General features: G+C 42.5%; 1 protein-coding gene across 1 annotated transcript; it reads left to right on the top strand.

The window, feature by feature from the left end:
• Positions 1–17,306: 17,306 nt before the first annotated feature.
• Positions 17,307–18,108, top strand: LOC136533493 (uncharacterized). The gene has a single exon (XM_066526036.1). The coding sequence runs from the start codon at positions 17,386–17,388 to the stop codon at positions 18,034–18,036; it is 651 nt and encodes a 216-aa protein (XP_066382133.1). The 5' UTR covers positions 17,307–17,385; the 3' UTR covers positions 18,037–18,108.
• Positions 18,109–25,277: the final 7,169 nt, after the last annotated feature.

Below are 25,277 nucleotides of genomic sequence, written 5' to 3'. Positions count from 1 at the left end.
CCCACCCCACCTCCTCCATAGCTACCTGGATCCGGCGCAGTTCCTGCACTACATCAGTGTGGCGGCACTGCAACGGGTTCTCTTCGTCAACAATCGATTTCGAGCGGGCGCAATCACCAGGCAGCTCGTCGGCAATTCCATCCTCAACAGCACGATTTCGACTGGGGGACTACATCAACAAATTTGGTTCGGTGGCGTGAATCGTTTGTGAGAATTTCTCAAACCTCTCACTCGATTTCATTCTAGCACGCTTGAATCAGTGGTAAGGGTTGCGAGGCGATTGTTCTCGTGTAAAATTTAGTAGCAAATTGGTTCAATTGCGGTGCGGCAGCGTTCGGAGGGGAAGTGTCCATCGACTTGGGTTACGGGGCACCTGTTCCCGTGTAAAATTCCTCGATCGAGCCTCACTTCTAGGCGGCAGGTGATTAGTTGTTGTGTGGAGCAGACAATAGGGGAGGTGTGATCTAAACCTGTTGATTCACCATGTTTTAGTCACGGCTCCGTCTAAGGCTTTCCAATCCTAAACCATCGAAGCAGACACAAATTCTATTGGATCAGATGACTAAGAGCGTTGATGATGACCAGTCCAAATGGGACCAGGTGATGGACCATTTTGATCTCTTATTCAATCGTATGACTGATATGGGTATTGTCCAGCAGGAGATGAAAACTCAAATTGAGTTGAACAACGCTAAAGTTGACAAATGCTCTGCAGATCAACAGTTCATTGCTCAGCAAGTCAGAGCTAATGGGCAAGCAGTGGCTCAACTGACACTAGCGGCAATTCGAAGAGGAGAACAGATCTATCAGTCATAGTTCATCTTCCCTAGTGTACGAAGATGAAGAAGAACATTTCCAGAACATGTTTGCCAAGGACAAGGGGGATTAAGAAACCTGAGCAGTCAAAGTCTCATAGGTCCAAAATTGAGCCTGACAAGGGAGAAGGGGTACCTCATCATGCTCTGCCTAAAATGCTCTTTCCCAAGTTTGATGGCAGTCATACAAAGATATGGATTGACAATTGCTGCAATTATTTCTCTATCTATAATGTGCCTGAGAGACTTTGGGTGTCTTCTGCCACAATGCATCTAGAGGGCAATGCTGCCAAGTGGTACCAGGCCTATAAACAGACACATACTAAGATCTCTTGGCTAACCTTTTGCTTGGCTATGGAACAATAATTTGGAGCTGATGATTATAGAAATGCTCTCACTGAATTGATAGATCTCAGACAGTCAGGCACTATGGAGGATTATACTACCAAGTTTGAGCAATTGTAGTTTGATATCACTATGCATAGCTATCACTATGATGACCTTTTCTTCACCTCCCATTATGTTAGTGGACTGAAAGATGAAATTAGGGCAGTGGTTGAGCCCTAGGTACCAACAACTGTACACAGAGCTGCTATTATAGCAAGAATTCAGCAAAAGGTGCTTGATAGAGGGAAATACAAGTACCAGAAGGCTCCTATACTTACCAAGCAAAACACACAACATAGAACTGAGACCAAGCCAAACCCAGCTTCTGGTACTCTATGGAGGGATAGGCAACTGAGGGACTACAGGAAGGCCAATGGGTTGTGCTACACCTGTGGGGAAGAAATTTGAACCAGGACATAATGAGGTCTGCTCCAAGAGAACCAAACCACATGCAATGCTCTTGTGGTCAATGACTTGGATAGAGAACTCAGTGATGATGTTCTCAATCAATTAGCTATCGAGGATGCTTTACCAGACCAATTTTGTCAATTGGCCCTCAATGCATTGACGAGTAGTGATACAAGCAACAATATTAAACTAAAAACCAGGGTCAAGAATAAGATTATGCTTACTTTATTAGACAGTGGTAGCTCTCATAGCTTTGTAAGTGCCTAGTTCACCCAACTAGCTAGCCTTCCAACTATGCCTATGTCACCTCGTAGAGTGAAACTTGCAAATGGTGAGTGGATAGTGGCTGATAAAATGGTCAAGCAATTAAAATGGTATTGTCAGGGTCACACACTGGTTGTTGATATGATAGTACTGGATATGCACCCCTATGACGCTATCCTGGGTTTTGATTCATTATAGCACCATAGTCCAATGCAGTGTGATTGGCAACTTAAAACTCTTGAATTCAAGGTGAATGGACGGCCAGCAAAATTGCAAGGCATCAATCCACCACCTCTGTAGCTGACATCCATATTGCAACTAAAGTATATAATTCCACAAAAGGCAATGATGTTTGGGCCTTTGTCTTAGTGGACCAGATCCCACAGCATCAGAACCACTCTACCACTTCCACTATCATTCCATCACCTATACAACATGTGTTGACACAGTATGCTGATGTCTTTTCTGACCCACAGACATTACCACCATAAAGGACTTATGATCACTCCATTCCTTTGCTCCTTGGTTCATTCCTGTGAATTCAAAACCCTACCATTACTCTCCCCACCATAAATCAGAGATAGAGCGGCAGGTTCAACAGTTACTACAAGCTAGATTAATTTGCCACAGCCACAACCTATTTGCTTCTCTAGTCCTACTAGTCAAGAAGAAAGATGGATCATGGAGGTTTTGTGTGGATTACAGGAAAACTCAATGCACTAACTATAAAGAATAGATTCTCAATGCCTATAATTGAGGAGAGATTGGGTGAATTGGTTGGTTCCAAATTCTTCACAAAATTGGATATGAGGTCTGGTTACCATCAGGTCAGAATGCTCCCAAAGGATGAGCACAAGACAACATTTAAGACACATCACGGCCACTACCAGTTTAAAGTGATGCCTTTTGGACTCACTAATACACCAGCCACTTTCTAGTGTATTATGAATCAGATACTTTAGCCTTTTCTCATGAAGTTTGTGTTAGTCTTTCTAGATGATATATTGATATATAGCAACACTTTAGAAGATCATGCTAGTCATCTTGAGGAAGTGTTGGCCACCCTTAGATAGCATCAGTTGTACTTCAAATCTTCTAAGTGTACTTTTGCTCAAAATAGTTTGGAATATTTGGGCCACATAATTTCCTCTAAAGGTGTGGCCACAGACCAAAACAAGGTAACTGCTATGCTACATTGGCCAGTACCTTAATGAAGTCTGCTCCAAGAGAACCAAACCACACAGCAATGCTCTTGTGGTCAATGACTTGGATAGAGAACTCAGTGATGATGTTCGCAATCAATTAGCTATCGAGGATGCTTTACCAGACCAATTTTGTCAATTGGCCCTCAATGCATTAATGAGCAGTGATACAAGCAACAGTATTAAACTAAAAACCAGGGTCAAGAATAAGATTATGCTTACTTTATTAGACAATGGTAGCTCTCATAGCTTTGTAAGTGCCTAGTTCACCCAACTAGCTGGCCTACCAACTATGCCTATGTCACCTCACAGAGTGAAACTTGCAAATGGTGAGTGGATAGTGGCTGATAAAATGGTCAAGCAATTGGAATGGTATTGTCAGGGTCACACACTGGTTGTTGATATGATAGTACTGGATATGCACCCCTATGACACTATCCTAGGTTTTGATTCATTGCAGCACCACAATCCAATGCAGTGTGATTGGCAACTTAAAACTCTTGAATTCAAGGTGAATGGACGGCCAGTGAAATTGCAAGGCATCAATCCACCACCTTTGTAGCTGACATCCATATTGCAACTAAAGTCTACAATTCCACAAAAGGCAATGATGTTTGGGCCTTTGTCTTAGTGGACCAAATCCCACAGCATTAGAACCACTCTACCACTTCCACTATCATTCCATCACCTATACAACATGTGTTGACACAGTATGCTGATGTCTTTTCTGACCCACAGACATTACCACCATAAAGGACTTATGATCACTCCATTCATTTGCTCCCTGGTTTCATTCCTGTGAATTCAAAACCCTACCATTACTCTCCCCACAATAAATCAGAGATAGAGCGGTAGGTTCAACAGTTACTACAAGCTAGATTAATTTGCCACAGCCACAACCTATTTGCTTCTGTAGTCCTACTAGTTAAGAAGAAAGATGGGACATGAAGGTTTTGTGTGGATTACAGAAAACTCAATGCACTAACTATAAAGAATAGATTCCCAATGCCTATAATTGAGGAGAGATTGGATGAATTGGTTGGTTCCAAATTCTTCACAAAATTGGATATGAGGTCTGGTTACCATCAGGTCAGAATGCTCCTAGAGGATGAGCACAAGACAACATTTAAGACACATCACGTCCACTACCAGTTTAAAGTGATGCATTTTGGACTCACTAATGCACCAGCCACTTTCCAGTGTATTATGAATCAGATACTTTAACCTTTTCTCATAAAGTTTGTGTTAGTCTTTCTAGATGATATATTGATATATAGCAACACTTTAGAAGATCATGCTAGTCATCTTGAGGAAGTGTTGGCCACCCTTAGACAACATTAGTTGTACTTCAAATCTTCTAAGTGTACTTTTGCTCAAAATAGTTTGGAATATTTGGGCCACATAATTTCTTCTAAAGGTGTGGCCACAGACCAAAACAAGGTAACTGCTATGCTACATTGGTCAGTACCTACTACAGTCATTGAGCTGAGAGCTTTTCTAGGACTCACTGGATATTATAGGAGGTTTGTTAAACATTATGGACTGCTTACTAAACCTCTTACTCAGTTGCTCAAATATAAGCAGTTTTCCTGGTCAGAAACAGCTCAGAAGGCCTTTGATGAGGTGAAAATAGCCATGACCAGAACACCTGTATTGGGTCTTACAAATTTCACTCAGCCATTTACTATAGAAACTGATGCTTGTAATGATGGTATTGGAGCTGTTTTGATGCAGTAGGGACAACCCATTGCTTATCTTAGTAAGGCTCTTGGGGAGAAGCACAAATCACTATCCATTTATGAAAAGGAGTTCTTGGCCTTGATTATGGCAATTGAGAAATAGAGACCATACTTACAAAGACAAGAATTCACAATTCTCACAAACCACAAGTCTTTAGTCTTTCTCAATGAACAGAACCTACATTCTAAAATGCAAAGAAAAGCTATGACTAGGCTCATGGGTCTCCAATTTAAGATTGTATATAAGAAAGGAAAAGAAAATGTGGCTGCAGATGCTTTATCCAGGGTAGCTCACCTCATGGTTGTTCAAGCAGTTTCTACTATTCAGCCAGTTTGGATCTAAGAGGTCTTAAATTCCTACACCACAGATCCCAAAGCTCAACTGTTGTTGAAGCAATTAGCTATATCAAGCCCTGATGCTAATGGGTTCAGTCTCGAGCAGGGTCTCATTAGACACAATGGCAACATTTGGATTGGCTAAAATTCAGCTTTACAAATGAAGCTCATTGTTGCTTTTTATTCAAGTGCTTTGGGAGGTCATTCAGGTATGACACCTACCTACTACAAACTAAGGAAGCATTTTGCTTGGAAGGGTATAAAGCAGGATGTAGAAAGTTATATCAAGCAATGTTCAGTCTGTCAACATGCTAAACATCCATTACAACATCCAACAAGCCTATTGCAACCCTTGCCGTGCCAGAAGGAGTTTGGAGAGATGTTTCTATGGATTTCATAGAGGGTTTGCCCAAATCTGATGGGTACAAAGTCATTTTAGTAGTTGTGGACAGGCTGACTAAGTATGCCCATTTTATTCCTATGAAGCATCCCTACACTGCCAGCACTATTGCTTAGGCATTCCTGGATAATGTGGTGAAGTTGCATGGCTTACCAAATTCTATTGTCAGTGACAGAGACACAGTGTTTATCAGTCACTTCTGGACACAACTATTTAAGTTGTACAAAGTCAATTTAAGTCTGAGCACAGCATATCATCCTCAAATGGATGGACAAACTGAAAGAGTAAATTAGTGTTTAGAAATGTTTCTCAGATATTCAGTGCAAGACTCTCCCAAGGCCTGGAAATCTTGGCTTTCACTAGCAGAATTGTGGTATAATTCCTCCTATCACAGTTCACTAGGTTGCTCACCTTTCAAGGCTCTTTATGGGTATGAACCAAATGTGGGTGCAGTACCTCAAATACTAGAAACTACTTGCCCATCAGTAGTTGAGGTCATTAAGAACAGAGAACTTCATCTGCAATCCCTCAAGCAAAATCTGACATGAGCTCAGAATAGGATGAAGCTGACGGCTGACAGAAAACGCACCGACTGTCATTTTAGTGTGGGTGATCAGGTGTTATTAAAATTACAGCCCTACACTCAATCTACAGTGCCAACCGCCCCTTTCCCAAGCTAGCATACAAGTATTTCGGTCCGTATACAGTATTGGAACGAGTTGGATCAGTTGCCTATAAATTGGAATTACCAGAGGACACTATGATTCATCCAGTCTTCCATATATCATAGCTAAAGCCATTTGTGGTAGACTATACTCCTGTGTTTGATACGCTACTAATAACTACAGACTTGGAAGCTGCAGCAGCTGTCCCGGATGGGATCATTGATAAACGTCTGGTCAAGAAAGGAAATACATCAATTCCTTAGGTCAAGGTTCTCTGGACCGGTCTACCACCATCAGCCGCAATGTGGGAGGATTATAATGTTCCATGGCAACATTTTCCTAATGCTCAAGCTTGGGGACAAGCTTCATCTTTGGTGGGGGGAAGTGTCACGGGTGACACAGCGGAACACTGAGTAGGAGAACATCGGTGGAGGCGTCTTCCTAATAGCTTGGCGTATTTTTATTATTTACTTGGAGGAATTCCATGTGTGCCATTAAAAAGATCGCAATGTCCTCTGTGCCTCTGAAAAAGTTCAGCGGTCTTCAGCGCCACTGCTCCAACTTTTTTGTTTCCTCCATGCCACTGTCGTCAGTTTGGGCTCTAACGTCGTCAAACTGCAGGTGTGAAAAGTCAAAAATACCCTTAAGTCTAAATATGCCATTAATTTTTTTGAGCATCTTAACGACTTCAAATAAAAAAACTTAAAACTAGAAAGTTGTAGATCTCGTCGGGATCTATAATTTTCATATAAAAATTATTTTTATTTAATTTCACAAAAAAGATATGATTTTTCTAAGATATATTAATCATATCAAATCATATTTTTTGCGGAATTAAATGAAGATAATTTTATATGAAAATTATAGATCTTGACGAGATCTACAACTTTCTAGTTTTGAGTTTTTTATTTGAAGCCGTTAAGATGCTTAAAAAATTAATGACATATTTAGACTTAAGGATATTTTTGACTTTTCACACCTGCAGTTTGACGACGTTAGAGCCCAAACTGACGGCAGTGGCATGGAGGGAACAAAAAGGTTGGAGCAGTGGCGTTCTGCGCGGCTATAGGCGTTGGTTTTCACTTTTCATTTCAGGTGATGGGACTCTGCAGGGTAAGCCTGGGCAAAATACCCGATACCCATTACCCGTACCCGAATTATCTGAACCCGGACCCGAATTACCCGAACCCGAGGTACCCGATCCCAAATTCGGATAGCGATTTTGATTACCCGAAATTAGTTTGGGTAATTCGGGTAATATCCCCTGGTACCCAAACTACCCGAACTACCCAAAGATTTGTTTTGTCTTTGTATTCATCATGTGTTGTTAGCTGAACCATTTAACTTATCACTTTATTAGAATATAATTCTCTCTATTTGAATGAGTGAGAGTAATATATTATTCTCTACAAATTGCTATTGAAATTCTATACAAATTGCTGCTGAAATTATGTATAGATCGCTACTGAAATTTAGTGTAGTTTGTTGTTTTCTATAAATTTGGGTATATCGGGTAATACCCGAACCCGAACCCGAATTATCGAGTACCCGAATTTGCGGGTAGTGTTTTTTTCGGGGGTAATATCGGGTAGCAATTTTTATTACCCGAATTTTGAATTACCCGAATTACCCGACCCGAAAAAATCGGGTAACCCGAACGCCCAGACTTACTGCAGGGTGTCTGATCTTCGGACGGGCAGCTGGGATCAAAGCCCCGTAGGGGCCACGTTTTGGAGGCAAGGGGAAACAGAGGATTGGGTTGAAATCTCTGGCCCAAATTTATGTTGGCCTTGTAGAGAGGCCCATAAAAGATGGCCATCCTTTTCAACAGAGTTTTGGTTTTTTTCGTCCATAAAAAAACAGAATTTTGGTTTTCCAATCCAATAACGGTGATTCGATATTTTGAGGTAAATTACTATCCTCTCCCTACATTTCTCCGCAACTCCAAAAAATATTATCGTACCATGTTCACGTCATTGTCTCAGTGTCCGTGGCTATGTAGTTTGAGGAAATTTGGACACTGTTAAATCTATACACTACTAATAAGTACAAAAGTTTGTTTCAATGTTTCTTTTATTTGACTATATCGTTTTTGAATTCCTACGTTCCAACCACCTCTTCCTATTTCTTTTCTATGTTTTATAACCCTCCCGTCTTGCCACTATGTCCAGTGGCAGAGCCAGGACCTGCAACACCGGTCTAAAAACAACATAATCTTGCTTAACTCCATGTAACATAAGCTTAAGGCAAGTCTAATCTAATTTCTATTAGTCAGGTACTTGTTTAGCATTTTCAACTATAAATAGCACCAGGCGCAAGACCTGTCTAGCTCCACCCTTGACTATGTCCATTGTCTGTCCCGTATTTTTTTTCTATTTCTCCGTTTTTCTTTCCTTGTTCTAGACAAGTCCTAGATGTACAATGTGTCGCGTTGTGCATTTTCAATATTATCTTTGTGTTGTGCCGTTAAAAAGTCCTCGATTTGGCGCAGGTACTCACATTTTGCTAGATTTATTCCAAAATTTAATGGCGCTATGCTTTCAGTTGTAGGTGACGCTCCGTCGTCAGCGAGGCGTCAATGGTGACTTCATAAATCTCGAGATCTATCGGCCCTGTCTTTCGAAGGTACTTATACGTATGTGTTGTGGGTGTCTGCGTTGTACCGTGTAATTCTAAAAAAATACCATTGTGGTACGCATTTCCATCATGTCGCACACGCATACGCGGTGCGGTTGCTTGCCTTTAGGGTGGGGTATATCTCTCGGGGGGTGGCATCTGTAAAATTTTCATGTGGGAAACTACTACTCTCTTGGCTCAACGTGGAGCACAAATGGTACCGCCTTTCATGCAAAGATGCCCATCTTTCGGAGCGAACACGTGCAGCATGTAAGGAAAATGGACCCTAGGCCCATTTACTTTAGATTTTGGTGTTTGATGACCAACATAACTAAATTGGACTAATAAATTTGTAAGTGTTTGTTTTGTAGTCCAACAGGGTACAAGACGTGACTTGGACGAAGGCGACGTGATGATCCGATGATCAACACCTTAAGCAAGACCTTAGGAGCACAAAAAAAGACCCAAGATATCAAGCAAAGTCCAAGCATGAAGATAGGAACCAAATCGTACGCAAGATTGCGAAGAAACAAGCTCGCAGAGGCGACCGGACGCTGGAAGCGTGACTGGACGCAAGGACCGGACGCTGGCGGCAGTCGACTGGATGCAGGAACACAGCATCCGATCGAGTACAGAAAGGATCCAGAGCGGCATATCTATGACCGGACGCGTCCGGTGGCAGGCGACCGGACGCTAGCCAGCGTCCGATCAGTGTTTTTGCCAGCTCAATGGTCAGGACAACCGGACGTGTCCGGTTAGGACGATTCAGCTTCCGGTCAGTAGCAGTTTCACAGGAATTCAACCCCAACGGCTACTTTCTCAGTGGGGCTTATAAATACAACCCCCAACTGGCCATTTGAGGTGAGTGGAGCTGAGGGAACATACCAAGGGTGTTGATACACCATTTTAGTGATCTCCACTTGTATAGTGCTTAGTGTTTGATTAGGTGATTAGCGTAAGTGCTTTGCGAAGTACTTAGGTTGATTAGACCACCGCTTATGCGCTTACTCTAGGTTTATGCCTAGTGTTTAGTGAGGTTTGCATACCTCTTACCACCCCGTGCTTGCGAGCATAAGTGTTGTACATCGAAGGGGCTTGAAGTCTTGCGAGATCACACCAACCGTGTTTGTGGTGTGGCCGCCATCATGTACCGGAGGGTACAAGGCCCGCAGCATTTTGGTCGGAAGCTTGATATTGAAGACGGCGGGGAGCATCCGGAAGAGGCTTTCCGAGAGGCACATCGAAGACCCACTTACGCGTGGGGAAGGCCCAAGGCTATCCACAGAGTTACCCGACCGAGAGCTTGGCCCTTATGAGGGATTCCTTGCGAGGGGCTCCAACGAGGACTAGGGGGAAGCTTGCGCGCTTCTCGATACCTCGGTAAAAATACCAGAGTCGTCGACGGGAGTTTGCATATCTCTACCTTACTCTTTAGCTTCTGTATTTACATTGTTTACTTTACTACGTTTGCGGTAGAGATAGCAACACACTAGCAAAACCATAGTTGCACATCTAGATAGTTTATCTATTACATAGGTTTTGCTAGGGTTAAAGAAAGAGGCCATAGTTTTGAGTTAGAATTTTAAGTTGCCTAATTCACCTCCCCTCCTCTTAGGTGTCACGGTCCCTTCAATTGGTATCAGAGCTGGTTGGCTCATATGTGGACCTTTGGCTTAACCGTTGTTGAGCCAACGCTATTGTAGAGTGGTTGGGATGGATACCGCTAGGCCTCCACAATTTGATGGCACTAACTTCCTCTACTATAAAGCTAGAATGGCTTGTCACCTTGAGGCGGTTGATTTAGGTATATGGAGAGTCACTCGTGACGGGATAAAACCCATTAAAAATCCCGAAAAACCCACAAAGAGTGACGAAAAAGAAATGCATTTTAATGCTCGAGCTAAGAATTGCTTGTTTGAATTATTTAGCATGGATGTGTTTAACCAAGTGTTCACCTTAAATACGGCACATGAAATTTGGTTAAAACTCCAAGAGCTCCATGACGGCACAAGTAATGTCCGTGAGCAAAAACATTGTCTAGCTAAGCAAAATTATGATTCCTTTGCTATGAATGATGATGAGCTTGTTTGTGATATGTATTCTCGATTGAATCTAATTATCAATGAGCTCCATTCAATAGGATTATTAAAGCTAGATGATGCGGACATCATGAGGAAGATCATCTCCGTTCTACCACAAAAGAAATATGCAAGCATCATCACCATTCTTCACAACATGGAGAACTTGAGCACCATGACTCTGGGCATTGTCATTAGCAAGCTAGTGGCATTTGAAATGTCACGTAAGATGGGTCAAGGAGAAGCATCTTCATCAAGCAAAGGCAAAGCTCTCGCTTGTAGCGAGAAGAAAAAGATGAAGGGCAAGAAAATTGAGTCAAGCTCAAGCTCAAGCTCCTCAAGTGAAGAAGAAGAAGATGAGGATGATGATGATGAACAAGAATCAAGTGATGATGATCAATCTTCCTCCTCCACCTCCGACCTTGATGAAGAATCAATCAAACTTATTAAAAAGGTGGAGAAGATGATCGTAAGGCTCAATGTCAAGGGTGTGCCCATCCAAATTCAAGACCTCGTTTTCACTAATCAAAGAAACGAGCAAAGAAAAATAGGATGCTATGGATGCGGCGAGTTGGGGCACTTTGTGGAAGTTTGTCCAAACAAGCCCACACCCAAGATAAAGAAGAAGGCGTGCAAGAACAAAGCCCTCACATCAATAAGGTCATGGGATGATTCTTCAAGTGAAGAAGATCATCACAAGAGGCGAGGGCGCAAGCACTCATCATCAAGCTCTTCTCGTATGTGCCTTATGGCATGAGGTAATGAAAGCTCATCCTCTAGTGAGAGTGATAGTGCTGATGATTTGCCTTCTTATAATACAATTGTGCAACAAAATCGTAAATATGCTAAAGTTTACACTAGTCAACAAAAAAAGCTCAAAAATTTAAAAGAAGAGCTAGGTAGTTCACAAGAAGCATACAAGAATTTGCTTGAACAATATGAAAACTTTGCAAATCTCAATGTTGAACTATCTACTAAAATTGAGCAACTTGAGGCTAGTGCAACAACAAATGAATGCACAATCAATGATAAGCAACTTGAAAAGAAAAATAAAAAATTAAAAGAAAAGTTAGCTAGCTCACAAAATGATTATCAAAATTTGCTTGCTAAATTGGAAATCATGTGCAAATATTATGATGAGCTAACTAATAAAGTTGCTAATCTTGAAGCCGTCAAAAATACCCCCACCAAGACACCTAAAAAGAAAAGTTCTATCATTAAAAAGGATGCCTCTACTTCTTGCAATGATTTATGTTTAGACTCACCTTTGTGCAACCAAGTTTGTATTGAGAAAGTTATTGTAGATGCATGCACACAAGAGGTTGCAAAGGAAAATGAGGAACTTAAGCAAGAAGTAGCTCGCCTCATGAAGGACTTGACTCAAGTAAAAGGCAAGGCGAAGTAAGCTCAACTTCATCAAGATAACACCGTCAAGGGAGTGAAGAAGCTTGATGAAAGACAAACCGTGGTTTGCTACGTGTGCCACAAGGAAGGCCATAAGTCCTATGAGTGCAAGGTGAAGAATGTGGGAGGAGCAAAGAAGAAGGAGAAAAAGCAAACAAGTAAGTTCTCCAACACCTACACCAACATGGTGGACAAGAAGGCCTCCACACCTTATCTCTTGAAGAAAAAAAATGACAAAGTGGTGGCCATCAAGGTGAACAAGCAAGCCAACAATAGGGTCAAACGCTTTTAGGTGCCAAAAGAGATCATCTCAAACATGAAGAGCACCAAGAAGGTTTGGATTCTGAAAGGGAAGTGAGGAGTTCGTTGGACATCGGGAAGTTTGGAGACTTGGCAAAGTTTGGGTGCATTTCATGGGGTGCATCATGATGGACAAAGTCATTGCCAAGTGGGTTAGTGAATACTATAGACCCAAATTCCCCTTCCCATGTTAGGTAACTAGATGTCATTACTTTCAATTAGTTTTCATTTCAATTGGTATTGTTTTTCAATTGATATACTCTTAAAGCATCTAGTTATCTTTCATGCCTATGTTTGCATTTACATGCTTAAATCTTCTGTCATGCATTTAATAGGTATATCATATGGTAGGCTTGCTCGGTTTCATAATCAACCCTTGGAGCAAACCTACATGGTTTAAAATTGTTTAGGAGCACGGCACATAGCTTGTTTTATAATTATTTATCTAATATGTGCCAAAGTCCAAATTGTAGATAATATCTCCCAAATATCATCTTTCAAATGGTATTTTGATACTTAAATCAATGTGCACAAATTTTACAAGTGTTCAACACTTGTGTGCACAACTTTAGGGGGAGCTTAATCTGCAAGTTGGATGCCTTGAGACTAACACCTTTTCAAGCTTATCTTGTGTGTAGTGGTCTCATTGAAAGGAAAATAGAGTCCCCGGAGGAAAGCATTATACTTCAATTGGTAGAAATCAAATTGATTTTCACATGTGGTATTTCTAAACCGATATCACCATGTTGATCTCTCTTTGATATTTATTTGCTTTCTCCATGCATTATATAGATTAACCTCTCTTGTGCAATAAATTGCTAATTATGCATATGCTTTGCTTTCTATTATATGTATGCATATATTTAGGGAGAGCTTAGTCTATATAATGTGAGAGTCAAATTTTGTGATCCATTTCACTCTCTACACAAAGGATCACGAAATTTGACCCTTCCTTATGCTACTAATGTTTTCCTTTTCGGTGTTTGATGCCAAAGGGGAAGAATTTGAAGGACCAAAGGCAAGCATCAAGTTGATGTCTACAAGTGGTAATGGTCTGAAAAAGGGAGGAAAGTGAATTATGGGTTAGTCTAAGTAATGGGAGAATTTTTTTAGAAAGCTAGGCTTTAATCTATAATATCACATGGGGACATTTGCAAGGGCAAGATAAGCTTTTAAGTAAAGTTTTTAATTGGTATCTGTCAATTAGTATCATATAACCTTGCCCTTCGCATTGCATCCTAGCAAGTAGGTAGTTTTTAACTTCCAAATTCTTATTATTTGCTTGCTTTGGTCGTGTTGTTATCAATCACCAAAAAAGGAGGAGATTGTAAGGAAAATGGACCCTAGGCTCATTTACTTTGAATTTTGGTGTTTGATGACCAACACAACCAAATTGGACTAATGAATTTGTAAGTGTTTATTTTGTAGTCTAACAAGGTGCAAGACGTGACTTGGACGAAGGCGTCGTGATGATCCGATGATCAACACCTTAAACAAGACCTTAGGAGCACAAGAAAAGACCCAAGATATCAAGCAAAGTCCAAGCATGAAGATAGGAACCAAGCCGTACGCAAGATCGCGAAGAAACGAGCTCGCAGAGGCGACCGGACGCTGGAAGCGCGACCAGACGCTTGACCGGTGGCTCGGCAGACAGGTGACCGGACGCTGGCGGCAACCGACCGGACGTAGGAACACAACGTCTGATCGAGTACAGAAAGGGTCCAGAGCGGCATATCTACGACCGGACGCGTCCGGTGGCAGGCGACCGGACGCTAGCCAGCGTCCGATCAGTGTTTTTGCCGGCTCAATGGTCGGGACGACCAGACGCATCCGGTCAGGACGATTCAGCGTCCGATCAGTAGCAGTTTCGTGGGAATTCGGCCCCAACGGCTACATTCTCAGTGGGGCTTATAAATACAACCCCAACCGGCCATTTGAGGTGAGTGGAGCTGAGGGAACATACCAAGGGTGTTGATACACCATTTTAGTGATCTCCACTTGCATAGTGCTTAGTGTTTGATTAGGTGATTAGCGTAAGTGCTTTGCGAAGTACTTAGGTTGATTAGACCACCGCTTATGCGTTTGCTCTAGGTTTATGCCTAGTGTTTAGTGAGGTTTGCATACCTCTTGCCATCCCGTGCTTGCGAGCACAAGTGTTGTACATCGAAGGGGCTTAAAGTCTTGCGAGATCACACCAACCGCGTTTGTGGTGTGGCCGCCACCGTGTACCGGAGGGTACATGGCCCGCGGCGTTTCGGCTGGAAGCTTGATAGTGAAGACGGCGGGGAGCATCCGGGAGAGGCTTGCCGAGAGGCACATCGGAGACCCACTTATGCGTGGGGAAGGCCTGAGGCTATCCACGGAGTTACCCTATCAGGAGCTTGGCCCTTGTGAGGGATTCCTTGCGATGGGCTCCAACGAGAACTAGGGGGAAGCTTGCGTGCTTCTTGATACCTCGGTAAAAATACCAGAGTCGTCGACGGGAGTTTGCATATCTCTACCTTGCTCTTTAGCTTCCGCATTTACATTGTTTACTTTACTACGTTTACGGTAGAGATAGCAACACACTAGCAAAACCATAGTTGCACATCTAGATAATTTATCTATTGCATAGGTTTTGCTAGGGTTAAAGAAAGAGGCCATAGTTTTGAGTTAGAATTTTAAGTTGCCTAATTCACCCCCCCTTTTAGGTGTCACGATCCCTTCACAGCGCTTAAGCAGGACATACTACACGAGTAGTATATATATATATATATATATATATATATATATATATATATATATATATATATATATATATATATATAGTTAGTATGTCCTTTGGTTGTTGCGAGCCAGGTAGCTATGAGGACGCAAGGCCACCAAAGTCGTACCGCTGTGTCGGTTTTGGTTGTTTTCTTTTATGTAATATTGTAACAAAAGATATTTTGCTAGGATGGTCCAGATACGGCTGTGTTAGGTTGACCTTTTTTAGCGTTCGATAAAGCGCGTTGTATGTCTGTTCAAACTCTTCTACTCTATACAATGATACATAAATCTTTTGTGTATTCGAGAGAAAAAAAAAAAGATTCCAACGCCTTGATTGGCGTCGCCAACACTAGACTGGTCACAGGCGGGCAAAGATTGGGGGAATATATGGGGCAAGACGCCGGAATCCTCTGATTTTCCAGTAGGTCCATCTTGCAATCATCGCGAGCTGGATCTGTCGCCTTCGCCCTCCTAAAAATCGCCACGCCGCTCCATCCGGCCCTCACTCACAGCGCAACCACACCCCTTTGTTTAATGAGCTAACCACAACGAGATAGCAATTAGCAATAAAGAAAATAAAAAGGAAACAATGTGCCGCACCGGAAGGAATTAGTTTTCTCGAACAACCGCTATGGTGTTCTGTTTTTTTGAGGGAACCGCTATGGTGTTCTGTTTTTTTGAGGGAACCGCTATGGTGTTCTGTTGGTTATTATACTAGCATTATAGTATATATGCAGAAATTCCGAGGTCCACCGCGAAAGTCAGAGCTAGTGTGGAATACAAAGTCTTTGTAATAGTAATGCCGATTAATTGCTGAATTGCTCGTCACGACCAAAAATAAAAATAAACTTCTTGAACTGCGCCAGCGCTAATACATCGAGCTGCGACGATGCGCAAGTTCTCGCGTGCAGCCCTACTTTGCATAATTTGCTGCGGTCTACGATGATGATGCATTGGTCTCTGCTTATCCTCTTTCCTTTTTATTATCTGAACAAAAGACGACCTCCAGCTTACGATCAACTTAATCAGCTTTGTTAACTTGTCATCAGTTTGTGGCCTCCAACTCAACACTGGCTAGCTAGCACTGCACCGCCAAAGCGGCCGTTGGTGCCGGTCTGCCGGACTTTTGTCAAGCTCTGCAGCCACCTAGCAGGCGCCTGCAGGCAGAAGCAAGCTATGTTAGGTCTGAAAAAGGTAAGCCGGAAAAGCGGTGTGTTTGATTACGGGGCTTCAGTTTTATCTATTTTTGCGTAAATCGAGGCACTGTAGCGTGAAGTCGTTTTATAAGCCGGGGTTAAAATGAACTAGAAGTCGAAAAAAGTCAGTTTTTCTAACTTCACCGGTGAAGCCATTTTGGATAAGCCGTGCCAAAAGGGCTTTAGAATTAGCAAGCTGGCTAGCTAGCCAGTAGCCAGCACTAAGAAGCTTAGCTAACTTGTGCTTGTGATCCTGTGACAGAGACCCCGGCCGCCGAATTAACAAGTGATTAACAGATGCCATGCTAGAGGGGCTGATACAGTGACATCCCTCCCACCGAGACGACGGAGGGTCCAAATGCATGCATGCCCTGCGTCGTCGCTTGACGCTCTCTGGCGCTCTGCCGAATCGAGAGCTGTTTTGTCCATGGGGATAGCTGTCTCGCGTCCTCTCGCTGCCACGTACAAAGTGCATGCGGGCGGGCGTTGGTTAATCCTGGAGACTAAAATAACCTAGCGAGAGCCTAGAGGGATTTCTGGAGTTGATTAAGCGAGCGAGCTGCTCCTAACCAGTCTGCATCATCAGAGTAATCAAAATCATCTTATTGTCCTCTTCCATGCATGCACCGCACCAACTCGGCCCTTCCACCCTGGCCTGCGCCTGCCGCGGCGGCGTCGGGCGTCGTATACATACACCCACTCCACCATCTCCCCCCTCACTGCCCCCCAAGGCATCGTCCGATGGCCGTCTCGTCCCCTCCTCCTCTTTCTCCTCTGATCTCCTGAATCCCGATCCCCTCTCTCTGATCGAGTTGCTGTGCGTGTTCATGGGGAACACGCCGTCGTGCATACTGCTGGCGGTGGCGCCCGCGGGGGGCGGCAGCCGCGCCTCGTCGTCCTCGTCGGCGGCGGCCACTACCACCAAGGTGATCCACGCGGACGGCACCGTCACGCGGCTGGCGCGCCCGGTGCGCGCGTCGGAGCTCATGCTCGACCACCCGGGCCAGTTCGTCTGCGACGCCCGCCGCCTCGCCGTCGGCTGCCGCGTCCCTGGCGTGGCCGCCGACGAGCTCCTCCAGCCGCGCCACGCCTGCTACTTCCTCCTGCCCATGGACATGCTCTACTCCGTGCTCACCCACGAGGAGATGGCCGCGCTCTCCGACTCCCACGCCGCCACGGCCGCCGCCTCCTCCTGGAAGAGGATCACCACCGCCGCCCACCGCGACGGCCGCCACGGCCGCCGCAGCGCGACCGGGGGCCGGGGCCGGGGACCCGCGAAGGACGAGGCCTCCAGCGATGGCGCCAGGGTTTACCCGATGCTCGGCCTGCTCGAGACCGGCGATCTCGGCGCGGATAATAACAACAAACCTGAAATACGCGCCGGACCCGCAGGCAGGTCGGGCGGCGGCGCCGGCGCTGGGTTGAGGCGGCACCGGTCGTGGCATCCGGTGCTGGACACCATCGAGGAAGTTCCGTGACGCGGCGGGCGGGCGGTTGACCGTCGGGACGCCGCAGGAGTGAGCAGCTTTGGTTGAGCTGGTGTTAGGCGGGCGGCAGCTAGCTTGAGCTGGCTTCCGAGTGTACAGTAGCTAGCTTCCAGCTATTCTTTTTTCTCTTTTCCTTTTCCAATTTTTTGTTTGTAAAGCCATTGTTTTTTGGGTCTACAAATGCACGACTGGCAAATTGATTGTCAAGTTTTTGTGCTCGGGAAACAAAATAAAGAAAATCAAGAGCCTTTTTCAAAATGAATCATCACTCGAACTATATCCTAAAATGCATTCTGAATTAGCCTTCTTCAAATCAAAATAACAATAAAATGGGTATCTTAATTTTTGAATATATATTGTTATAAATAAGGTATAAAATTTACATAGTAATAAACATAAATACTTCATCCGTTCCAAATTATAAGACGTTTTGGCTTTTTTATATTCATAGTTTTGCTACACACCTAGATATATGTTGTGTTTAGGTACATAATAAAAGCGATGAATCTAAAAATGTTAAAACGTCTTATAGTTTAGGACAGAAAAAGTAATAAACAACATATTATTTGACTTTGTTTCTATCTAACCTCAATGAAAATTTGCTACTATATATATATATATATGAAAAAGTCTACTTAACCTCCCAACTATTGATGGTTGTCTACTTCACCCCATCACTTATAAAACCAGGTATTCTACTCCTTAAACTATCGAAAATTGTCTAAATAACCCCCTGAAACGGTTTTAAAGATGGTTTCGCTAATGTGACGTATTAAAGGTCTACATAACCCCTAACATATTAAGGGTTGACTAAATAACCCCCTCAACTATAAGACCAAATATTATAGCCCTTAAGGTATATCTAATAATGTTCAAATGACCCCATGATAGTCTTGTAGGGTCGTTTGAACATTGTATCCCACCACACTAGCCTAAGCACTCATACTTGCACGTAGGCCCATTGGCTGTCTCCCTCTCCCTACTCTTTCTAGGATTACGGCACCGTTCGATGAGCACCACCCTATCTCCTGCTCCACCTCATGGCACTCCTCCACAACATTGAGTTCATGCACTCTACCTACACCCTTGTCATTCGACTGTACCCCATCCACATTCTAGTCATGTCTCATTGTCTCCTACCATAGCTTTCTAAAAAACTGAAGGACAACCTGATGGAGGATGTGGGAGAGGCCGGATGATGAGGGTGTAGGCTTGGTGCTTGAGCTCAATGGCATCGACGAGTCAGGAGGTGGAGCAAGAGACAAGATGTCGTGTGCTTCTCGCTGGATGGTGGATTAGTCTAGAAAGAGTTGAGAGGTGGAGGTAGAAAATGTGGCTTGTGCACAATCATAGGTACTTAGGCCAATGTGTCGGGACACGGTGTCCAAAGCATAGAAAGGTGTTGTACAACTCGAACAACAATCGCAACAATCAGTCCCCCCTCTTGTCATTCGTAATGAATATGGTTCAAACTTAGATGTACTGGACGTCAATTTTGAGGACCTGGCTCGGTTTTACGAGGATACCGGTTTGGACGTTGCCCAAGTTGAAAGGTCCTAATGGCTAGAGGGGGGTGAATAGCCTATTTAAAAATTTCTACAACAACACTTAACAAACCGGTTAGACAATTATGAGACGAAGCGAGTGTTGCACTAGCCTACTAAAAATGCAAGCCACCTACCATAATTCTAGTTTATGTAGTTTCTATCCACACAATAACTATGTCACTACACTAAGTTAGCGTGCTCTCAAAGGCTAACTAAAGAGTCACACTAACCAAACTAACAAGCTCTCACAACTAGCTACACTAAAGAGCTTGATAACTAGTTTACAGTAATGTAAAGAGAGTGAGCAATTTGTTTATACTGCCGTGTCGAGGAAGGAGCCAATCAATCACAAGAATGAATGTCAATGAAGACCAATCACTTTGGAATCAAATGATGAACACATTGATTTTTTACCGAGGTTCACTTGCTAGCCGACAAGCTACTCCTCATTGTGGTGATTCACTCACTTAGAGGTTCACGCGCTAATTGGCATCACACGCCAAACCCTCAATAGGGTGCCGCACAACCAACACAAGATGAGGATCACACAAGCCACGAGCAATCCACTAGAGTACCTTTTGGCTCTCCACCGGGAAAAGGTCAAGAACCCCTCACAATCACCACGATTGGAGCCGGAGACAATCATCACCCTCCGCTCGACGATCCTCGCTGCTCCAAGCCATCTAGGTGGCGGCAACCACCAAGAGTAACAAGCGAATCCCACAGCAAAACACGAACACCAAGTGCCTCTACATGCAAACACTCAAGCAATACACTTGGATTATCTCCCAATCTCACAAAAATGATGAATCAATGATGGAGATGAGTGGGAGGGTTTTGGCTAAGCTCATAAGGTTGCTATGTCAATACAAATTGCCAAGAGTGTAAGCTTCAACCGGCCATGGGACTTTAAATAGAAGCCCCCACGAAATAGAGCCATTATACCCCTTCACTAGACATAACGTAGGGTGACCGGACGCTCCGGTCTAATCGATCGGCCGCTGGCCTTAAGCATCCGGTCGCTCGATGTTAGCCATGTGTCACACTGCGTTCAACAGAAGTCGTCTGATCTCAACGGTCATCTGTTGACCGGACGCTCCGTTACAACTGACCGGACTCTGAGCCTCCAGCGTCCGGTCATTTCCAGAAAGGTTCCAGAAACGTATTTTACTGATCGGACTCGTCTGGTCATGCTTGACCGAACCCTACTAGCGTCCGGTCAGACGACGTCTCTTCTATGCGCTTCATGTCAGCGTACATCAGTACTGACCGGACACACCATGCCAGCGTCCGGTCGTAGAGCGACCCAGCGTCCGGTCATTTGACCGACGCCAGCGTCTTCGCTGTTACAACTGACCGGACACGCCGGTCCAACCGAGGCCAACGTCCGGTCACTTCCAGTGACCTCCGTCTTTTCTGTCTAGGGTGCCGGTGGCACCGTCGGACTGACCGCACTCTACGGGCAGACACTCCACCGGTGGAGTTACTTACCCTTGCACCTAAACTTCACCACCCTTGATCAAATGTGCCAACCACCAAGTGTATCACCTTGTGCACATGTGTTAGCGTATTTTCACAAACATTTTCAAGGGTATTAGCACTCCACTAGATCCTAAATTCATATGCAATGAGTTAGAGCATCTAGTGGCACTTTGATAACCGCATTCCGATACAAGTTTCATCCCTCTTAATAGTATGGCTATCGATCCTAAATATGATCACACTCACTAAGTGTCTTAATCACCAAAACAAAATGGCTCCTACAATTCATACCTTTGTCTTGAGCCTTTTGTTTTTCTCTTTCTTCTTTCCAAGTCCGAGCACTTGATCATCACCATGGCATCATCATCATTATGTTATGATCTTCATTTGCTTGACCACTTGGAGTGTGTTACCTATATCATGATCACTTGATAAACTAGGTAAGCACTTAGGGTTTCATCAATTCACCAAAACTAAACTAGAGCTTTCACAAGTGCTCGCTGAAGGACCATCTGCTCCGAAAGTGGATCCTTAGAAGAAATTTGAACATGGAAAGAGTCTATACAACCCTGAGGCCTTAGGTGAACTGGGTACGCAAATGTACCTGGTAAACAAGTGGTATATTGCGGCGTGTGAACAGGGAGAGAACTTTGTTTCTATCAGATTTAGAAACCAATATTACTTCCATGGCGATGACGTTATATATGTCGAGTTTTTAGAGTTACACCAACTATGTCACCTGGACTCTCTCGACAAAAAGTCTCATTAGCTGCTATTGTCTGTAAGTGTGATTATTTTCTACTATTAAAGTGTATATATATAAAGCTACATGTATATATATAAATTATATATTCTCACACTATATTTTTATATATGCAGATATGAGATGTCAGAACTCAGAAAGAGAAATGATAATGATGTTGGTTTCGTTGATCCAAATGTCGTATTCAAACACCCTAATCTCCCGCCTCAATGAAAAGCTGAACTCGAGAAAAATCTCATGAGGTTCTTAGTGAACCAACAAAACAAGGACATACTCTTCCCCTACAACTTCAAGTGAGTGTTAAATAATTAATGTCGATCATATGAATATTTGTTCAATTATTTACTTACTAGCTAAGCTATCTCCCATATATATATGTGTTGACTCTAGTTAATGTCGATCATATTTGTGTATAAAAACATATGCAGCAATCACTGAATATTGATGGCCATCGATATAGCCAATAGTCGGTTTAGCATCTTAGACTCGTTAAGAAAAGAGCAAACAGAGTACCAATACATGATAGATATTATCCAAGGGTAATTTGGTCTCTCTAGCAACTATATATACCCCGATCTCTTAACTGTAATAATTATTAAAGGCCAAATTTATTTTTTATTTTATTGGGCGCAATGTTTGAAAAAGTTTCATTGAGAAACACCACATGAAACATTGCAAAGCGCCACAGGATGTAATCAAAGTAAGTACTATATATATATATATAATTTAATTAACACTATGCATGCTTTCAATTCACCGGATCTTTTTTCTCATAAAAGTGGGTTCTGAGACAAGAACAAGGGAACAACTACTGCAGATACTATGTTTGCGAGTTCATCATGACGTACGCAAAAAAAACTCCTGAAGAGACCCTCAAAGTATGTTATATAAATATATTCATATATTCATAATTTCTTTTATTGCTCATATATATAAGTAATCACGTGACCAACACACACACACATATATATATATATATATATATATATATATACATTAATACTTTTGCTTTAACTTTTATTGAAGACTCTATGGTTGAAGGAAAAAGTCATACGACGTGACCAACTGAAAGCAATTCAAGAGACCATAACAGGATTTCTTAATGACCAGGTCTTAAACCCCACCGGCGAGTTCTACAATGACGTGAACGAAATATGGAAGCCAAACCAGATGAAGTGAATTTGTTATCCTAAGGATATGATAGAATATATAATACAAGCTTTATTTGTAATATATATATATATATATTATATGTACATAAAATAACGTACAATATATGTATATGTATGTAATATATACGTTAGTTTCATAATTTAGTTTGTACAAAATGTTCAAACATTATAAGCGTGTAAAATACGTATATTATTAGCAGCGTAGAATGCGTATTTGAAAACCTATTCAAAAACCAAAATGAATCATCAATTGAAAATAGAAACAAAAAATAAAGAAAAAAAGAAAACTTTTAGTCCCGGTTGGTTAGTCCCGGGTGAGAAACCGGGACTAAAGAAGGGACCCTTTAGTTCCGGATTCATGCTTTCTATTGAGAAACCGGGACTGAAGAGGTTTTTCAACTAGGAGTAAAGCCTATGTCTATACTAGTGTGCTTAGGTACTAGTGTGCTTTACCTAAGCTTGGAGCTGTCACAGAACAGTAGTCAGCATATGCATGTGCATGATTAAATTATGCCAGTACTAGTGCACTACTCTAGTAGCACTAAGAACACTCTGGAAGACCCAGCCATGTTCCCATGACACAATGACAAATTAGGAGCACACCTACAGGACGATTGTTTGTAGTGACGTACGAGTACTACGAAGTACGTTGTCGAGGCATGATTGGCGTGACAGTGCGATGATTAGAGAGAACGTACAACGAAGATGGTAAAAACCCTGCCCCTAAATCCCTGATACTCCTACAAAACATCATGTACGAAAAGGACCGTGCCTTTCCTGCTTCCCGTGGGTGTTTTTGTTTTGCCTATCATCGAGGTCCTAAAGTATTTTCTCATTCCAAAGCAAAGCAGAAAGGGATCGGGTATTTTACATGAACATACCTCAGTCTAGAATTTTACTTTGTGCTATTCTAGCTGCCATGCAACTCCAACACAAGATCCTACGTACGTAGTAGCTGCCAACTACCATGGTTCCAAGTTCCAACTTCCAAATCTCCACAGCGCCGTGTTACTCAACCATAGCACCAAGTGTTACTCGACAGGCTGTTCACTATGATGCACTTCATTTAAGCATTTGAGATTGTTTCACAACGGTAAAAATTTGAATTAAGTCTTTTTTTTTTAATTTGTAAACTCTCTGTTTACTATCTTTTCATGCGTACTTTTGCATATCTTATAAAAGAATTCTCGAGCACCAAAACTTGTGCAACTTATTAAATTAAGACCATCTTGCTATGATGCACTATAAAACATTAATATTTTATTATATTTTGCCGATCATATTATTTGAGTTAAGAACCACCAACAAACACATGCTAATTTTGGAGTACCTTTTGTACTTGTGGCTAGATTAGTTGGAAGCGGGTTATTTGTATATGGGATCAACTATATGTTGTTAATTATCTATTGCACATTATTATATTGCACGGTTTGAAGTATTTATATGCGGTTCAATTCATTTGGTCTGAAACTATTAAACCAGCTCTTCAACCGGTTCTTTATGGCTGGACCAGTGAAACGATGACATCATCAATTCAATGTCTGATCAGGTCCTAATAAGTAATAACTATTGGTTAAATAGCCATGCTATTTTTTTTTCCAGAATAAACCCACGCAAGATGGAGCGGGGGAGATGTGAAAACAGGAATAATCATGTGACAAAGAGGGCACGAAAGTCCAAGCAAAAAATAGCTTCACCCAAGTATCGACGTCTCAAACAGTCTTGAAGATGAGAAAAAAATATTATTTTTACAGCTCACATATAATGTATTGATGTGTATATCATTTGCACTAACTAATCACCTAAACAAGCTTATTACCACCCAAAGCCCCAAGAAACACAATAATGGACAAATGCTGCATAAAAAAAAACTAACAAACATCTACACCTTGTACGCTGGTTGCTGTCATGCTTCATGATGATGCCGTCCGATCCACCGTTGAATTGTTTAGTTGACGAAATTTTTTAAAAACACTTTCGTTGTTATTTAGCAATTAGTATCCAATCATAATCTAATTAGCCTTAAAAGATTCGTCTACGGAGAATCTTGAAAAATTTTGCAAAATTTTAGAAACTAAACAGGCACTTCGCATAAGCCATCCGATCGAAAAGTGAAAAAGAGAGAATATATGATTTGCTCTAGCTGTTGCCGCATCATACATTTGGTCGATTTCTGCTTGCTACATACACCGACATAACCCGAAAAGGAAGAAGAAGAAGGAGTAGAGTAAGAGGAGGATGAATGAACACATGCACGCACGGCGACGC

The sequence above is a fragment of the Miscanthus floridulus genome, unplaced genomic scaffold, assembly GCF_019320115.1.
Source record: "Miscanthus floridulus cultivar M001 unplaced genomic scaffold, ASM1932011v1 fs_902_1_2, whole genome shotgun sequence".
Taxonomy (NCBI): domain Eukaryota; kingdom Viridiplantae; phylum Streptophyta; class Magnoliopsida; order Poales; family Poaceae; genus Miscanthus; species Miscanthus floridulus.
Note: the sequence above shows the minus strand (reverse complement) of the source record. Positions and strands in the feature narration are given on the sequence as shown.